The 18,469-nt window shown below is 46.6% G+C and overlaps 1 protein-coding gene across 2 annotated transcripts; it reads right to left on the bottom strand.

Moving 5' to 3' along the window:
- Nucleotides 1–4,173: 4,173 nt before the first annotated feature.
- Nucleotides 4,174–17,253, bottom strand: LOC118232279 (glucoside xylosyltransferase 1-like). 2 transcript variants are annotated; one of them, XM_035427141.1, is made up of 8 exons: nt 16,690–17,253; nt 14,732–14,824; nt 13,504–13,708; nt 13,150–13,281; nt 12,507–12,758; nt 11,436–11,559; nt 10,387–10,559; nt 4,174–6,522 (listed from the first exon to the last, which is right to left on the bottom strand). In XM_035427141.1, the coding sequence occupies exons 1-8, from the start codon at nt 16,905–16,907 to the stop codon at nt 6,352–6,354; spliced, it is 1,368 nt and encodes a 455-aa protein (XP_035283032.1). In that variant the 5' UTR covers nt 16,908–17,253; the 3' UTR covers nt 4,174–6,351. The 2 variants fall into 2 exon arrangements, with proteins under 2 accessions (XP_035283032.1, XP_035283033.1); XM_035427142.1 differs by lacking the exon at nt 14,732–14,824 and having other exon boundaries at nt 16,690–17,247.
- Nucleotides 17,254–18,469: the final 1,216 nt, after the last annotated feature.

Here is an 18,469-nt window from a genome sequence, read left to right as displayed (position 1 = left end):
CTCCTTTAGCCAATGTTGGGTGGGGGTGGGGGGGGGCAGACTGTCGCAGGGTGCGTACTCCCACATGCAGTCTCTCCATGGCACCCTTCCTCTTCTCCCTTGTTTTTTGGGGTTATTCCCCTCAACCGATGATAAATGAGTGTGGCACATGCCAAAGAAGAGCCATTATGTGTATGTGTATATTTGTGTGATCATCATAACATCAATTTATTTACTATCACTTCATCTTAAAAATTATTATATATACGCTTTGAATAAGGCTAATAGAGCTTACTTTGCATTTGGGTGATCTTTTTCCCCCGTTCACATCACTTTTAAATGTATTATTTTCAATTACCACCTCTTTGTTACGGCCAAAGGCCATGGTGAGCCAAGTATGGGTTTCTCTGGTCTCTGTGGACGTTAGGCCCATAAGTACGAGCAGCAGTCTAGTTTGTGGTAATCCACAACAGCATTAAGAGCCTGTCTGGACTGGTGGCGCTGTGGCTAGGATCTGCTGTTGATTGGCTGGGTGATCAGACCACAGTTCTCTTTTCACTTACTGTGAACTCAAACCCTAACTGCGTGTCATTGAGCGAAACAAAAAGCAAATCCGTAGGGCTTCTGGAGGTCTGTTTGATCCCCTTCGTGTGATCTGTGATGTGTCATCATGACTGCACAACTGGCCCTGGAGTAAAGTATCTGTCTGAAAATGTCCAGCTCTTTGAAGACATACATCCTACATCCAACATCCAAGCCACTGCCCCGTGTGTAAGCCCACAGCCCAGTTGGGATGTACATGACTCGGGTGGCGTAAGGCCAATCGGCCGGTTCATGGCTGGTTCAGGTCAGAAAGGCATCAACCCAGCAGAAAGAAATTTTGGTCAGTGTTAGCAACTAATTTGTACAATGTCTGTCGACAGCTGCTGCAGTTGAATGTGTGAATCTAGAGAATGCCGGATCTTGAGTCAAAGACGAGATGGTTCTACTCAGTTTGTATTGTGACCTGTTACAGAAAGAGTCCTTTAATTTGACGAGCATTATTTTAATTTGGATGGTGTTGAGCATTCCAAGATGCTTAGTGTGAAAACTTTCCATTCTTATTTTGTCTGCTGTGGCAGGTTTGTTCTGAGCTTGGTTAATTGCTATTAACAACATCAGTCACTTCTGAGAAGGCTTCGCCCTGCTCCATGGTGTCACTTTGCTGTAGACTTATCTACATGCTCTTCCTGATTTCCAAGAATTCCGAAGTTCCAGCATCCTCCTGGAAGAACATCCAAGAAGCTGCACTGGAAACGTTCTGGAAGCCTTTGTTTTCCATTCCAGTGGTTCTCTCAGCCGAACTCTGTGTTACCTCTGCTTGCAGGCATGTAGAAGCCATCATCCAGAGTCTCTTTCCATTTAGATATTTCCCCCCGTTTCATGGTTTACTACAAGTTGCCACCTGAAGGCCCTCTTTAGTGTGACGCACCTATCCATTACTTAATAACCTCCACGGCTGTCAGCCCTGCACCATTTACCACCCATTGCCTTAATTCATGTCTCCTCTTTCCAATGATACTGAACACGGATGGAAGCGAGCAATAACATTAATAACCCATGGGCAGTTCTGCACGGAGCGGAGGAGAGATTCGCCAACCCCCTCCCCCCCACCCCCCCTTCAGCCCCCCACCACAACCCTGAACCCCAACGCTGAAGGGAAGACTACCAGCCAAAACATTATTTCTCCGCGAAATTAAATAGGTTTTATGCACAAACCGGGTGGGGGGGGGGGAATGGCATCTATCTTGCTAAGTCTTTTTTATTTCTTCAAGGTATTCGGATGACTCTAATTTAGCCCTCCTCTGCCGGGGTGTAATCGCCACGGAAACGGAGACGGATGGAACCTGCGGCCCGGCCCTCGTCCGTAATGGAGCCCGCGATTCGCTCCCGCCCGTTTCCCCCCCGCCCCCCTCCCCCCCTCAGAGGCTTTTAGGATTGCACCGCGAGAAAAAGGAAAAAAAAAAAAAAAAACAGTAATTACACTGTGGCTTCGCTATAATGGAGGTTCTCTAATAAAACTGGGCAACGCGTGCAATTTATAAGCCCATATGTATTACAGCTTCTCCCAGACAGAACCGAGGAGTGCAGTTTCATCTATTTATTTATTATTTTTTTAAACAGCTGTGGAAGCTCGGCACCCACCGGCTGAAGGAAATAGACCACTTTGGCTGGATGGAATGCTTTTACCCCTACATGTCCCTACAACCTTTTAAGATTATTTTTTACTTATTGATAGAAGATATGGGCCAGGGCGGCACGGTGGTGCAGTGGGTAGCACTGTCGCCTCACAGCAAGAAGGTCGTGGCTTCGAATCTCGGCTTGGGGCCTTTGTGGAGTTTGCATGTTCTTCCCGTGTCCGTGTGGGTTTCCTCCGGGTACTCCGGTTTCCTCCCACAGTCCAAACACATGCAGGTAGGCCGATTGGAGACTCCAAATTGCCCATAGGTATGAGTGTGTGAGTGAATGGTGTGTGTGCCCTGCGATAGGTTGGCGGCCTGTCCAGGGTGTATTCCTGCCTCTCGCCCAATGCACGCTGGGATAGGCTCCAGCACCCCCCGCGACCCTGCTCAGGATAAGCAGGTATAGATAATGGATGGATGGATGGATGGATATGGGCCAGGACATACCCTGATGGCACTGCACTGAGCATTGAGGTGTATCGCTCAAAGGTGTATTTAGCGCTGCACAGGTAACTTCTGCAGTTTGTATTTGACAGAGGGAAGAGCCAATGGGATGTGATGACCCCCAGACTAACAACCAATCAACCAACACATGCACATGTATGCACACACATTCATGCACACACACGCAATGCTCACAAATGCACTCACACATGGATATACACACACGCAGCATGCACAAACACACTCATACACACATGCATGCACACACACACACACCTCTGGGCTTTTAAAACTCATCGTACTGATGGGACTTTCCTTTTGACAACCAACATCTCATATGCTGCCTCCATTTCATGTACCTGTCACATTTTGCTTGAGTGTTTTACTGGCTTTGCTCTTTGTTGGGGGGACAGGGAGGGGGATGGGGGTGGGGGGGGGTGTATTATTCAAATGCATTGTAAATCATTCCTATGTCCTATGCCTGCAGTGTCCCACTAGTGATAGAATAATAAGCAAAGTCTTGTTTTTATGAGCAATTTTTTCTTGCCGTTTATCACGCGGCCAAAAAAGCAATTCTCGTTTCAGATAGAAAGCCTTCATCTGAGCATTTTTCCTTGACTCCTTAATCTGAGCATTAACTCTGTTGCTAGGAAAATAAATGCAACATTCTACAACAAAACAAAACAAAAACCAGGACAACTTTATGGGAGAAAAACAACAAGTCTTGTGTGAACAAGTGTTTCAGGTTCAAGGGATTGTGATGTATTGGTACAAAAGTTCAACAGGATGCTGGGATATATTGAGTATAAATCCAAGGAAGTTATCTTATACCTTTGTCAAACCACACTTAATGTATCGTGTGCAGTTCTGGGGACCGTACTACACGAAAGATATTGAGGCTCTGGAAAACGTTCAATGAAGGGCAACTAAATTGGGTACTGGTATGAAAGATAAAAGCTATGACTGAAGACTTAAGATACTTAATCTCTTCAAGCTTAGTAAAAGGAGACTTAGGGGTGATGTGATTGTTAATCCCTTTTATGAATTTAAAAGCCTCAAAGTTAACTACAAGAGATTCTTCTAGTTCGGTTCTGTGAGTAGAACGAGGGGGCATAAATGGAAATTAGCAAAAGGTAAATTCTGCACAGGCATCAGGAAGTATCTCTTCACATAGCGTAGTCAGTGTGGAATAGCCTGCCAGGTCATTTAGTAGAGGCAGAAACTGGGGGTTTTCAAGAACAGGCTAGATATAGTGCTGGATACCATCTACTTGTAGGTAAACGGTGAGCAATATGTACCCTTTAGCAGTACGAAATGGTGAGCATTGCCGGGCTAAATAGCCATTACGTTACGTTATGTTAATTAACAGGAAGCACCCAGCTCATTCACAAGAAGCCCATCTGGAAATTGTTGGCCTGTTTGCACGATTATTTCTATATTTTTTAAAAATGGCCTGCACCATTATAAGTCATTATAGACCTTTCCCCCAGGAAGCTGTAGCTGCAGAAACCATGCATCACAGGATTGATGAGCACGACACTCCTTTTAATCGGCTTTACAGACTTCAGTGAATCCGTAAGTCATTTTTATTCATTTCATATATTTCGAGACCCTCAAGCATACAATCCACAAAAGTCTCAAAGTATAAACATGAAAAAATTCTCTCTAAAATGTGACTTTACACTTCATTATAAAAATATTTTTTTTCATAAGACATTTCCAACTTAAATTTTTTATGTAACTAACGTAAATAATTATAGAACATCTGTACATCGAGGTATAACAATCGCAACACTACAGATTAGTTATCCGTTGCTGGTAATGAGATGGTTAGTTAACAGTGATTGGATTTTTTTTTTTTTTCCAAGGCCACCGTGGTCATTGGCCCTGTGTGTACAACTGACAGTGCAAAACACGTTTTTTGGCTTTAGCTATTCAAACACATCATCCCACAAAGACAAAAGAAAATTACATTTTCCTTTCCTGACCGCATATAAATTTCCATAAACACAATGCACATATGGACACTCCAGCTGTACAAAACACCAGAGTGACATCATTCACATTTCTGTAGACGAAAAGGTTAATTGCATTCACTCGACATAGTGGAGTTCCCCCCCTTCCAATCAAAAACTCCAAATCTGAAATGTTATCAAACGATATTTCAAACAATACACCGAACAATTTCTAATCAGTACGGTTATCGTATATAAACTTATTTTCATTTTTTTGTTTAGTGCAAAACAGACCAATGTCCTACTGTTAGTGTTAACATCCATCACCCTGTAGGTAAACATTTTAAATAAACTAACTTGACTAACTGAAATCTGACATGGCTCAAATGGTGCCAGTATATAGCCGAGAAGATTAAAAATTAGATCAACCCATCCCAAAAGAGGAGCTGAACGCTTTTCTCTCATTGTTAAAATTAACTGAATGTCATTTTTTATAAATACAATCATGGTTTAGGTTCAGGTGATTAATTCTAAAAAAATCACATATGAAGGTATATAAATACGGATATTTAATTCTCTCATTCAAACATTATGGATCACCTAAAACCTATCAATACTCATCAAGTCACTGGAAGTGGTGATATTTATGAGACTTATGAAATGATTTAATTCACACTTCTCTCTCTAACACGAATAACCCACGTTCTCTATTCAGGGCTGATACTTACGAGATTGACAAACAACAAAAAGGCCTTCACAGGCTGGTAAGACACACACACGTACACTCATTATGAATATTCAATTTCTCAATTGCTAAATACTGTATTTGTTTATTGCCTTTATTTTTATCTGTTAGGTCGACTAAGATTCAGTGATCTTCTGAAGTGATGACCTGGTGAAATCAAAGTGGTCATCACTGCAGAGGGATTACGTAGCCAATCGGAGGCTTGCACTGACCCACGTGCACATACCAAGCTCTTTAGCTGGAACACACACACGCACACACACAAAGGAGGGATTACAAATCCGTAGGAGTCCAGTTTTTTCCGGATTTTCTGTTTTTACTTCCCTGTAGTGTAACCCGACGATTGTCTGGCATTTTAGTCCAAGGTTTAAGGCATGGAACGGATGATTGTCACATCTCCACACAGAAACCACAGACCAGGTCCGTGAGCTGCACAGTGATTTCCGTACATCTGCCTGCTGAACTTAGCCCGTCAGTGCCTGTAGCTGTAAGGAGCGGTTCTATTCATTGGTCTCTGGAAAGTCTCTGTAGGTCTGACTCAGTGTCTGTAACTCTGAGGCTGAGTCAGTCAATGTCTGTAGTGATAAGGCTCAGCCAGGCAGTGTCTGTAGCTCTAAGGCTCAGTCAGTGTCTGTAGTTCTATGACTCAGTCAGTCTGTCTGTAGCTCTAAGCTTTAGTCAGCGTCTAAGTCTGTCAGACAGTCTATCAGTGCCTGTTCCAAGTCTTCTGTCCGTAACTGTCAGACTGTCAGTCCGTTTGTGGAGCTGAGTCAGTTTGTGTCTGTAGCTGTGAGATTTATACCCAGCGTAGGATTGACTCAGAGTCTGTAGATCTCGCTGGGTGTCTGTAGCTTGGAGGTTGAGACTTGGTGTCTGTAGCCCCGAGGCTGAGACTTGGTGTCTGTAGCTCTGGCTGGGTGTCTGTAGCTTGGAGCCTCAGACTCAGCGTCTGTAGCTCTGGCTGGCTGTCTGCAGCTCGGGGACACTGGGCGGACGGAAGCAGAGATCAGCTCCCTCTGGCCGTGCCGGTGCTGACGCTGCTCATGCTGGAGACGCTGAGCCGCAGTCTCTTGGTGAAGAGGTGTCTGACTCTCCCGCAGTACGTGTGGGTGGTGCTCAGGAGCTGCTGCTCCAGGGGCAACAGCAGGGTGTGCAGGGGGTCCGCTCCAAACGAGTACTGAGAACACACACACATACACACGGGTCAGTCATTACACACACACACACACACACAGAGGTCAGCTATTACACACACACACACGGGTCAGTCATTACACACACACACACACACACACGGGTCAGTCATTACACACACAGGTCAGCTATTACCACACACACACACACACACTGGTCAGTCATTACACACACACACACACACACACACACACACACACAGACAGGTCAGCCATTACACACACACACACACACACACACGGGTCAGCCATTACACACACACACACACACACACAGGTCAGCTATTACCACACACACACACACACGGGTCAGCCTTTACACACACACACACACACATACACACGGGTCAGTCATTACACATGCTCACACACAGGTCAGCTATTACCACACACACACACTGGTCAGTCATTACACACACACACACACACACACACACACACATACAGACAGGTCAGCCATTACACACACACACACACACACACACAGAGGTCAGCTATTACACACACACACACAGGTCAGCCATTACACACACACACAGGTCAGCCTTTACACACACACACACACACACAGACAAACACACTGGTCAACAGTCACATGCACACACACACAGGACAGCCATTACACATGCTCACACACATACACACATTCACATACATACACACACAAAGACACGGAAGACGCACAGGTATATGCCTGCGTGCCCAACTGCACGCACACGCCCGTATTAACCGGTATACGGTTTTAAAAAACCCTTCTAAGCCCTGCTTATTAACAGAGCTGACTTTCATCTGCAGCACGCATTGATTTCGTTAGAAGCGCAATTTAAAATTTTATTTTCCACATTTCATCATGCATTTTTCATTAAATCGCACGAACGCAGCGACTCATCAGGGAGCGCAGGATCCTTCTTCGGGGCGACGGGAAGCTTCGCGGACGCTTTTCCGTAACGGCGCGGGGAAAACGTTTTCTGAGAAGCGTTTGCCGGACGAAACCCTGACGGAGCGACGTGATTTGTTTTTTTACGCTGCACCAACCACTTCCGGCTCTCCTCTGGGAGGAGCTCTCTCTCCCGACTGCCAAAAAGCCATCGGGGCGCGGGCGCGGGCCCGGAGCGAACGCCGAGCGGCCGGCGGCATTAAATCACCGCCAAAAGAGCCGGCCCTCCGCGCTCGCGCTCATGAATAAAGGATCAGCGGCGGCGCTGCTCCCCTCCGCCCGCAGTGGAAGTCCTTTTACGGCGCTCACAGGAAATGCCCAGAAATTACGTTTTTACGAGCGCTCGTTCGCTGCGCTTTCTGTTGTCTGGCGTTGGGCGGCCGAGAGAACCGGCGGGTTTTAATTTTTTTTTTTTGCGCGGTGGCGAGGACGCGGGCATGTCCCCCCTCCCCCCCCCCCCCCCCCACGTTTATCGGACGGTATCGATTTTGGGCGTCCTTCCCGTAGCATCCGCCCGGCTAAATGCACCGGCGGCCGTAAAGTTTTTACGGCCTCCCCGCGACGCTCGGCGCGGCGTAATGGCCAAGGGCTTTACTGCGGCGAGGCCGGTCCGGGCCAGCCCGGGCCCCCCGGCGCCTGGGGAGGGACACCCCCCCCGGTCCCGTCCTTCCGGGGGCCGCAAATTAGGAGGTTCCCGGCAGCCTCGCTGCGGGCTGCCCCCCCCCCGCCCCAGAGGATGGGGCGATGGAGGGATGAGGGAAGACTGGAAGAGGAGAGGCCATTAGCCTGCAGACAGCGGGGTTCGCGGTGGAGGGCGTCGGCCCGTTTTTGCGATTCCGCGCCGACTTCTGCGCTCGATTAGCTCATTAGCTCGTTAGCTCAGCCGTTTTAAACATCGCCACGGAAACCAAAAAATAAATCATTCATTTGATCACTCTCATCATTTAAAAAGGAGGGAAAAAAGAAGAAATGAGTGGTCGTATAGTTACAGGAAGCGGTAGTGAAAATATTTTCTGCGGTAGGACAGAAGACAGGACAGGCCCAGTAGTGCACACCCCTCTGTAGGAAAAAACAGCTCAAATAATTGGCTGGAACTCCAACCAGCATAGAGGAATGGAGCCGTGTGCCCCTGTGTTAGAGACCAAGCTACACCGTCCGGCACGAAAGCAAGTGCTCATGTGAGCACATGCGAGCACACACACACACTCACTCAACCGATACACTTGCCGAGCATGAACGCTTCGATAAGTATGCTGTGGAATTAGAGTCCGTAGCCAGGGTGATGTGTGTTATAGCGCATGCCGGTAAACAGTGCAGCTGCATTGTGTAATGGCTAAAGAGCTGGTCTTGTAACTCTGAGGCTGCAGGTTCAAATCCCAAGAGAGGCACTGCCAGCCGACACTTAACCTTAAATTACTTCTGCTGAACAGAGTTCGCTGAGCCAGAACACTTACTGTTGAAATTTTTGTTGAGGTTTGTAGCCGTGGCACACAAACTCAGGGTTGTTGAGGTGTCGATGCTTTTATCTGTCTGTCTGTCTGTCGGTCAGACAGACAGGGGTGCCTGTCCTTGTGTAATTTAGCCAGCCTGTTTGCTTAATGGCAGAGAGCTCAGGCCAGGCTGATGCTAATTGGCCTGGAGTGGCTGTAATGGACGACGGGCCATTAATGAAACATCCACACCTGATAAAATCAGCAGGAGAAGAGGCTGTCTGCACAGACACAAGCAGGGCAAGGCATTATGAGAGATGAGGCTGTCCGCACAGACACAAGCAGGGCAGGGCATTATGGGAGATGAGGCTGTCCGCACAGACGCAAGCAGGGAAAAGCATTCTGGGAGATGAGGCTGTCTGCACAGACACATGCAGGGCAAGGCATTCTGGGAGATGAGGCTGTCTGCACAGACACATGCAGGGCAAGGCATTCTTGGAGATGAGGCTGTCTGCACAGACACAAGTAGGGCAGAGAATTCTGGGAGATGAGGCCGTCTACAGAAACCCAACCACAGGCAGGGCAGGGTAACGGGGCCGTTTACACAAAAGTAAATGTGAGATGGGCGGCGACGGCGGCTGATTGGTGCGCTGCTTTGTGCTGGGAGGGGATTAGGCCGGCTTCAGCCACACTGATGGAGGGCTGGCAGCGAGCTTAAAGCAGCTATTGATTTAGCCTTTCCTCCCGGATAGATGGACTGGTTTAATAGAAAAGCAACGATCCAGCACAGATGCGCGGAGGACGCGATTACACAAATGTTCCTCCTACAGGTGGTTTCATTAAAACAGCGGCAATTAGAAAACAAACAAGCCAATATGCGGAAGTCTCCAGAGAGCGGGGAGTTTGTGAAGGTCAGGCAAATTAGTCTGCTGAATTCACAAAGCTCTACCCCCTCCATGTTTTTCCACCGGTGAAACGGTGTTACACAACCGATAACAAATCTTTTTACCCCGGCCTTAAATGTCAGGCTCGTAACCTTAACGATACTATGAGGCCGTCAGACAAATATATTCTTGCATCAGACGAATGACGAATCACGATTTAGCTTCAGGCTGGGGTCCAATTGGAGGAGACAATCCAAACCGACTCAGCCAATCATCGCCAATAACACAACGCTGGCTAAAAAGTGGCCAGTCGGATTGCAGAAAACACAAGTATGGCAAGGCAGGCTAGTACAGAGTAAACTATGCTACATTTACCTTTAGCAGATTGACTTGTCCAGCATAACTGACATACAGTCCATTTACACGGCTGGATATATACTGAAGCAGTGCAGGTTAAGCACCTTTAAGTACCTTTCAAGGGAACAATGGCGGTGCCCCACCAGGGAGTCAAACCTGCAAACCCTGGGTATGAAGCCCGGTTCCCTAACCACTGCACCACACAGGCGGTAAAGGGAGTGGTAGAGGAGTTAGGCGTACCTTGTTGATGGCGTCGTACATGGCCCTGAACGCCGGCTGCTTCTCGTCGTGGTAGACGCCGCGGTTTCCGTGGAGAACGAAGACGCCCTCCTCCTCGGCCGGGACGCAGTTGCTCCCGTAGATGCAGTGGTCCGGCCGGAAGTTCCACTGGCAGGGGAACACGAACAGGCTCTCTGCCGAGAGGAGAGAGGGAGAGGGGTGCCCCCTGACTGAGCGTCCCCCTACAACCGCCCTATTCCACACTGGGACACCCACACATATCCACAGCCCTCAAACGACAGCTCCTTCGGATTTCTACTGCGCCCTCCACCAAAAGAACGTTCGGTATTCTGAACAACCTTCAGTGGTGACCGACATTAATCGGCCGTTTGTTGTTTGTTGTTGTCGCTGTTCTTAATACCATTTTATCTCCGAACAGGCGATATAAATCCGCGTTGTTACCGAGGTAATTACACAAATTGGAGCAGATGCGGAAACGTAGCGGGCAGACAGGTGACCTTGCGGGAACTTCTGTTCTTTTCTCTGTGACAGACTGTACAACAGAAAAAAAACACACACAGGTGGCGGGTTTCACGCAGTAACGTTCGGCTCCGCGTTTCAGTAGCGGGTTCCTACGCTTAGCTATGTTTAGAAGTTTAGCTTCGCGTTGCAGTAGCGGGTTCCTGCTGTGAAGTTTAGCGTTGTGCTACAGTAGCGGGATTGTGCAGCAAAGTTTGTGCAGCGAAGTGGTATTGTGTCTGAGTTGGCTCTCCTGTGTTTGCATGGGAGCCGACTGGCTGAGGCTCTAAAGAAGGGTGTACATTACGGGGAGGCGTACCCGTGCAGTGCATATGGGTGGAGCTGTACCTGGGTTGTGGATATGGGTGGAGGCGTATCTGTGCTGTGGATAAGGGTGGAGCTGTACCTGGGTTGTGGATATGGGTGGAGGCATACCCGTGCAGTGCATACGGGTGGAGCTGTACCTGGGTTGTGGATATGGGTGGAGGCGTATCTGTGTTGCGGATAGGGGTGGAGAGGTATCTGTGCAGTGCATACGGGTGGAGCTGTACCTGGGTTGTGGTGGAAGATGATGTTCAGCAGATCCTGGTCCCCCCAGGTAATATTCAGCTTATACTTCTGGAGAAGGGGCATCAGCAAATCTTCCCATGACAACTCCACAGAGGTCATATCATTCTGCGCACACACACACACACACAACGCACAATAACACACACAACAACACACACAAAATACAGCACCGTCAATCACAGCACTGCCTTCTGTGGTCTACACTAATAGTGGGGACCCTCTATCAGTGTAAAGCTGCTACTAAACAATGTCACTGATATTCTGAACAATCTGTTACTGACGTTCTTCTCAACCAGAGACCATTTGCATCCCATTATTTTTGATGGTTTTTATAGCCATCTGGAATAAACTTTGGGTTTTTAATTCAAGAGACCAACCAGTGACCCAAGCACGCTCTTCACGAATCAGAACAGGAAACGTGCATCTGCCATAGAACAGAATGACATATGTGCCCTCTACTGGCCGATGAGGATATTGCAACAGGCTTGCTGAAAACAGCCTTTAGCATCACTGCAAGCTATATAACTTTGTATTCTACTGTAACCCTAAAATGCACAGATAATTGCATTCTTGAGATACATTAAAGCGAGGTTATTCAACTGTTGGCCTGGGGGCCAAATGTGCCCATAATCTTGGCCCTTTGATCGTTGAGAAGGAAAAAATTATTATTCAGATGAAGCAAAAAATTATGAGGTCGTCATCTGCTGTGTCGGCATACCTCCCACAAGCAAAGAATAATAAGTAATAGCTATGCATATTTTAACAGGGTTTCTACTTGTGTACACAGCTTACATCCATCGTCTAAGAACACATCTTATTCCTACACGGTTTCGTAGAAAGTATATGTTAAACGCTTGCCCCACGTAACCAGATGTTAGGGTGGCAGTGCAGCATAACATTTGGGGAAATAGGCTTGTAATCAAGAGGTTGCAGGTTCAATTCCCAAGCAGATACCCTGTTAAAATATGGTTTGTAACCATTGGTATAAATGGATCGTACGGGGGATGAAACCCAGACGTCTCGTCTCCTGAGGGAGGAGGAGGAGGGCGTACCTTGAAGAGCTTGCCCCTGATGCGGGTCATGTTCATGAGCATGACGCCCGAGTTGATGCCCGTCTTGCCGTGGTAGGGGTGGCGGGCGAAGCGGCTGTACCAGGCGATGCGCGGGTCCTCGTGCTCGGGCGCCATGGCGGCCGCCTGGGTGGAGTTGAAGCGCGCCAGGAAGGCCCACACGTCCTCCACCGGCCGCAGGAACAGGATGTCCGTGTCCACGTACAGCAGGGAGTCCACTTCCTTCAGGATGATCTGGAAGACGGCAGCGCACCGAAATCGGAACGTGATTCTCCAGGTTCGATCTAAAAACGACGCTAGTCTTCTGCCTCCTTCAGAATGATCTGGAGGGCAGGAGCCTGCTGGATCTGAATGCGATTCTCACACTCGTCTAAGCTGTACAGCAGACTCCACCTGCTTCAGAATGATCTGGCAACGATGAACACACTGTGAAAAATGACATTCTCACTCTGTGGAATCATCCGGAGGACTCCAAACACAGTCCGCTTCATTCAGAATATTCCGGAAGGCATGAAACCACCAGGCTCTGAGTGTGCCTGCATGTCTGTTTGTGTGTGTGTTTCTGTATGTGTGCCTGCATGTCTGTGTGTGTACGTGTGTATACAGGGTAGTCACGGGATCTCACCGGTAGAAAGAGTCTCTGGGAGGCGCAGGGCTTGAACAGCCTCTTCCACTCTGCGGCGTTCTCCGGGGGGAAGGTGATTGGGTAGATCGTGTAGTTGAACCTGGAGCGGAACGGCTCGGGCCACACCTCCAGCTGCAAAACCACGCCCCCATACAGGGCCATGCATTTAGCACTGCGTTCACATTACAGTTATGCAAAACCCTGGAACATGCATTACAATAACCAAATCTAAGCTGGAGCCACTTTTCTCACTATACCATCACTCGGCTCACTTAAAGTCCTGGTGCAGCCGGTTTAGAGAGAGCGGCGAGCCACACCCTACGGCCGGGTCAGAACGTATGGTACGCGACTCACGGCCTCTTTGAAGCCCCGGTGCAGCTGGTCTTCGGCGAAGACGTGGAAGTGGAGGGGGCGTCGGCCGAAGAGGACGGCGGACTTCAGCATGGTGAGCGTCTCGTCCAGCCTCTGTCCGCACGAGACCACGGCCAGGTGCATGCGCTCCTCCCGCGCCGCGGCCACAGCCCCGCCCTCCGGCGGGTCCCGCCTCCTCATGATGTACCTGAAAGCGCCAGGGGGACGCGCAAGGTGAGGAACGCCACCCCCTGGCCCAGTCCGCCGAATTTCAGCACCTTCCGCGATACGCTACAGACCGAGAAGGCGTGGAACACTATAGGAAGTCGATTCCAGTGATGTCACTTCTCCCGATTAATCAGGACATTTTGACTTTCAGACCTCCGTTCTGTCAACCGTAGGCAGAGAGCTTTTACACTCCGATTGTGCAGGAGAGAATTTTCCAGAACAAAGCCAATTATTCAGGCCCAGGGTGGGAAATTCACTGCATGAGGGCAAAAATGTCTGTCTCACTGGGCGATTATTAATTTACACGGTTCTTACTCAGTTCTTAGTGTGTCTGGGCCAAGCTCTAAAATCTGAGGGGACTCAGAGAGTTTGTAGCTCGCAGGCAGAAAGAGAAAGACATTCAGATCAGACAAGTTATTGGAAAAAGTATTTGAAACAAACTTCAAGTGGACATGGAGTGTTTGAGGCAAGCACATACAAATAATGAAAAGACAGACATACAAGCAAGATGGCACTTCCAGACAAGCTCCCTGGGTTGTGTTTTGGTATGGTATAAACACTCAGTACTTTTGAAATATCCCTGTAATACATGTCATATTTATTTACGCCCAAAACCTTCTGTGTGAAAGGGGCTTGTCAAATTAGGTATGTGATTCAGAAGCGAGCTAAAGCAAGTCCCCAGGTTTCCCTAGCAACATGGCATTATGGGAAATCGCTAAATAAGCCGTAACTATAGTGAGTATTCCTTCTCTTGAATGCAGTCCTTGCCCTCCAACCTATTCCACTTTCCTGAAAAAAGAACAACTACAACAAAAACTTATTTGAAAAGGTTTTAACATAACAAAGGGTTTTTTTCCTTGCGAATTCTGCTCGACTGTACTGTCAGCCTATTGAAATTTATCTTTTCTGCTTTTGAGGCCAAGTTCTCGCAAATCACTTCGGTGCTAACTACCCTACAGTTCCACCCTGCTCCCATTGTGTGTATCAGTTCAGCCAAGCCTACCTAAAAGCCGAATCCATAAAGCAGTTCAATCCACAAACACCAGGGGGCAGTCTCCAATAGGGATTCCAGTAAGTCACTGACAAATTCTTACACCTGACAGAACGAGAAAAACATGCTCTAAGAAAAAAAAGGCACTTCATTTAAAAAAAATCTGCCTCAGCTAATGAAACCAACTCATTTTTGTTCACAATATAAAAATGTCTGGCAAGTGTGTGCTCATCTTTGAAAGTCTTTTAAATTTACCATGCAAAAACTGTGTACACACCTGAATAGTTGCTTCAGCAATCCAGTAAATTACCTTGAGGACAAAACGGCACTGGCAAGCATGGAAGTAGTATATTTGGCCTTTCAGTCGAAAATTCCTTAGCAAATGGCGGTGGGCTTGGCACTCCGCAGATCTCTTCTAGGAAGATTTTATTCGGAGGTGCCAAACCAGCAAATACATTAATACTCAAGACGAATCAAAAATGATCGGGCCCGCCGGTTAAACTCGAATAACAGGGAGGGTGCAAATAGTGATTATTCTCCCTGTAGTGCCAAAAGGGAGAATGCGTTTAAATTTAAGGTTCATTTTACTGCAGTCAGAACAGACAAGTAAAATAACAAGGACAGTTGTGATCCGCAGATAAAATTTCAATGAGAAAAAGATTCAGCTTTTAAAGCACACAAGTTACGCATTTGTTACGCATATGTTGACATTCCTAGGCAAAATATATTAATTTCAGCAATACAGCGCTATACTTCCTTTTCCATGAAGACGATAGGCCAGGATTTAAGATTTTTAACTGTGATTGGTGCATAGTAGCCTAATCGGCTTTATGATTTAGAACGGGTTGAGGATTTCTTAGCCGAGTGAACTGGCCCACATGCTGTTACCAAATGCGCTCTGAGCCAGTGATCTGCAAATACATCACCTGTTCCACAACAAACCTACAAATCCCCCGGAGCCACACAGCAGGGATTTCCTGCTAGATTTCCGTTTAGACTGTTTGGTTTTCTCTGGTCTCCAATAAACGGAAATTTTAATTTAAAACACGGAATCAGGTACGCATTTGTTTCATTTAAATTACAAAAAAATGTATTTTTAAATGGTAAGCTAAAACCACCCAGAGGAGAAAGACGATTTTTAACATTTCCAATGAAATTACGTTTAAATGTCAAAACTGACAACTATGTAACACTATTGAGTGGGAGTAATCTAATTAGCTGTCTGGCGAGTTGATTAACTGCGCAGTCGAAGCGAATGTGAAAGCAACCTAGATAGCATTAGGTTAGGCTAATAAATATCACAAGCCTGACTGAATTTAGCCAACGCAGCCCAACTAGTAAAATGTTTATAGATATAGCCATCCCTTGTTCATCTCCACAATTTAAAGTAGCGTTATAGGCTAGCTGTTTCACTTTTAGGAAACTTTATACCAATAACTACAATTTGTAGGATCCAAGCAAACTACACCGTTCTGAAGAATTAGTTGATCATATAGTTGTAGATTACGCAGAAAACTGATAAAACCTAGATTAGTCTAAACAGGCAACAAAATTGAAAGCAGGTGACGTCATTCAAATTCCACTTGTAGTACAATCCCTCAGTCATGGGCCGTGCAGATAACTAGCTGGCTAACGCTAGCTAGTAGCTACAAAATAAAATGAATTGCATTTCAAGATCTACATCCGTATCATGCACGCAGACTCGTTATATTGCGAGCCATGATGGAAAAACTGCACTTCATTTAAAGATGAAGTGCGGGGGCATGTTCCGCTATAGCAGATATAACGTTAGCTAGCTGGTAAACTATACCTTACATAGCGAGCAAACGAAAGCTAATATATTATTAGCCTGCTGCATCAACCCTGCTTTACAATGGGGCCCTTCTGCGTCACAGTCGCTTCAACTTTATCCATTTGCTTTTAGGTGTGAGTGTGGCCAACAGACTAGTCGACTCGTATGCACGTCTTACCTGTTGTACCAATGTTGATTCTCCGGGCCTTCATTTCCCGGCTCTTTCCTGGCTCTGTGTCCCAGGTCCCTCGGCTGAAAGACGGCTTTCGGCCGAGCGGCACTCCCAGCCCCTATGCTTGACGTTTCCAGGGACGAGGCAAGTTGGCTGAACACGTACAATACCGAAAAGAACGCAAAAATCATACACACGAGAAGTACGCGAAGGTAGCGCCTCATTTTAAATATATATATAAAAAAATAAAACTAGCCAAACTAGTTGGCTATCTAATACACTATTTTGTGGGAATAAAATTTAAGTCATGACTAGCTAAGTCGCTCGTTTCCCCACATACGCCGATCTCGTAGGAGGACGTGCGACAGACATCGCAACTATTTGCTAATACCGAGTGCTAACCCCCCTCCTCCACCGCTGCCAAGACGGTCAAAGGCTTATGGGAGGAAATAAACCACAGTATTCTCACCTAGCTAACGTCGCAATTTACATGCAGCGTATAAACACCCAAACCGTCCGAGTCTGTTTCATCAGAATTTGTTTTTTCACCCCCAGGGATCTCGTATTACAGCGAAGACTGACAAGGGCCATTTAAGATCACTGCGTTAAAATGAAAAAGCATGCTCATACAATAAATTAAAATGCAGGCTTATGCAGAATAACCTTTTAAAGCTTTATCTTTAATTGATAAATGGGGAGGCAAAATATTTATCAATCAACACCACTACTACTATATCATAATGTTCAGCAGAAACATAAAGGATAAGTAGAGCTAAGACTAGATATTTTTTGGAGGGTGTGGGTGGAGGGGTTAACAGGCTACTGTTATGTTATTAATAAGATGCATGGAAGTTATTTTAGATAAAGCCTACAAGTACATTCCACTGACCAATTTGGTAAAAGTAATTAGCACTAAGTCAACAGAACTGGATTTGATTCTGTTTTTTTTTATTATTATTTTTTTGAACAGGACACCAGCACTTAGCCTACATACTGAACCACCAGCGCCATTACTCTTACATTATGCTCTATGATGCTGCAATGTATTTCTGAAGATAAAGTGGATAAATAGCTAGGGAAACTTAAATCGGCTTACTCTGTGGTAAATTCCAGTGAAATCCCCTTTGCGTTCTGGTCCTTTGCTGCAGCCTCAGGAGGAGCCAAGCTCTGCAATTCCACAATGCTGCATTTATTGGGCCTGATTCGCAAAATTTTTTTCTTGATGTTCTTAAAAATATTCCTCCCAAAAACCAATATGTGATTTATGAAACATGTGCACGTTTGTTTTTGTGCATATCCCAGGTGTATCTGATTATGAATGCTGACTAAATTTTCAGCACTCCTACTCAGACACTTCATGAGAACGGACCCAGAGGTCAAGGTAATGCCAAATATTGGTTAGGGAACAGGACTCGTAACTTGAAGGTTGCAGGTTCCTTACCAGGCAGTACAATGTCATTGTACTGTTGTTGAGAAAGGTATACCAGAAATTCTTCAGGCTGTATCCATGTGTATAAATGGGGTACCATGTAAAATTGTGCATTTCACTCTGGGTAAGTGCGTAGCCTACACACGCAAGCATTTGGTAATATGTACTGCAGTGACTTGTATAATGGGGAGTACATACAACCAAGTATGCAAATTAACTAAAAAAAACTACTTCTTACATTTGGAACATGCCTGCATGTTGCCTGGTTACGAGCCTTGGCCTATATGTTACGGGAGTACATTTTGACGCTTTTCAAGATGCTCTTGCTCTCGGTACCTCTCGTTTGTTTTTCTTGTC

Source organism: Anguilla anguilla, chromosome 7, assembly GCF_013347855.1.
Source record: "Anguilla anguilla isolate fAngAng1 chromosome 7, fAngAng1.pri, whole genome shotgun sequence".
Classification (NCBI taxonomy): domain Eukaryota; kingdom Metazoa; phylum Chordata; class Actinopteri; order Anguilliformes; family Anguillidae; genus Anguilla; species Anguilla anguilla.
This window is presented reverse-complemented; position numbering and strand designations above follow the sequence as displayed.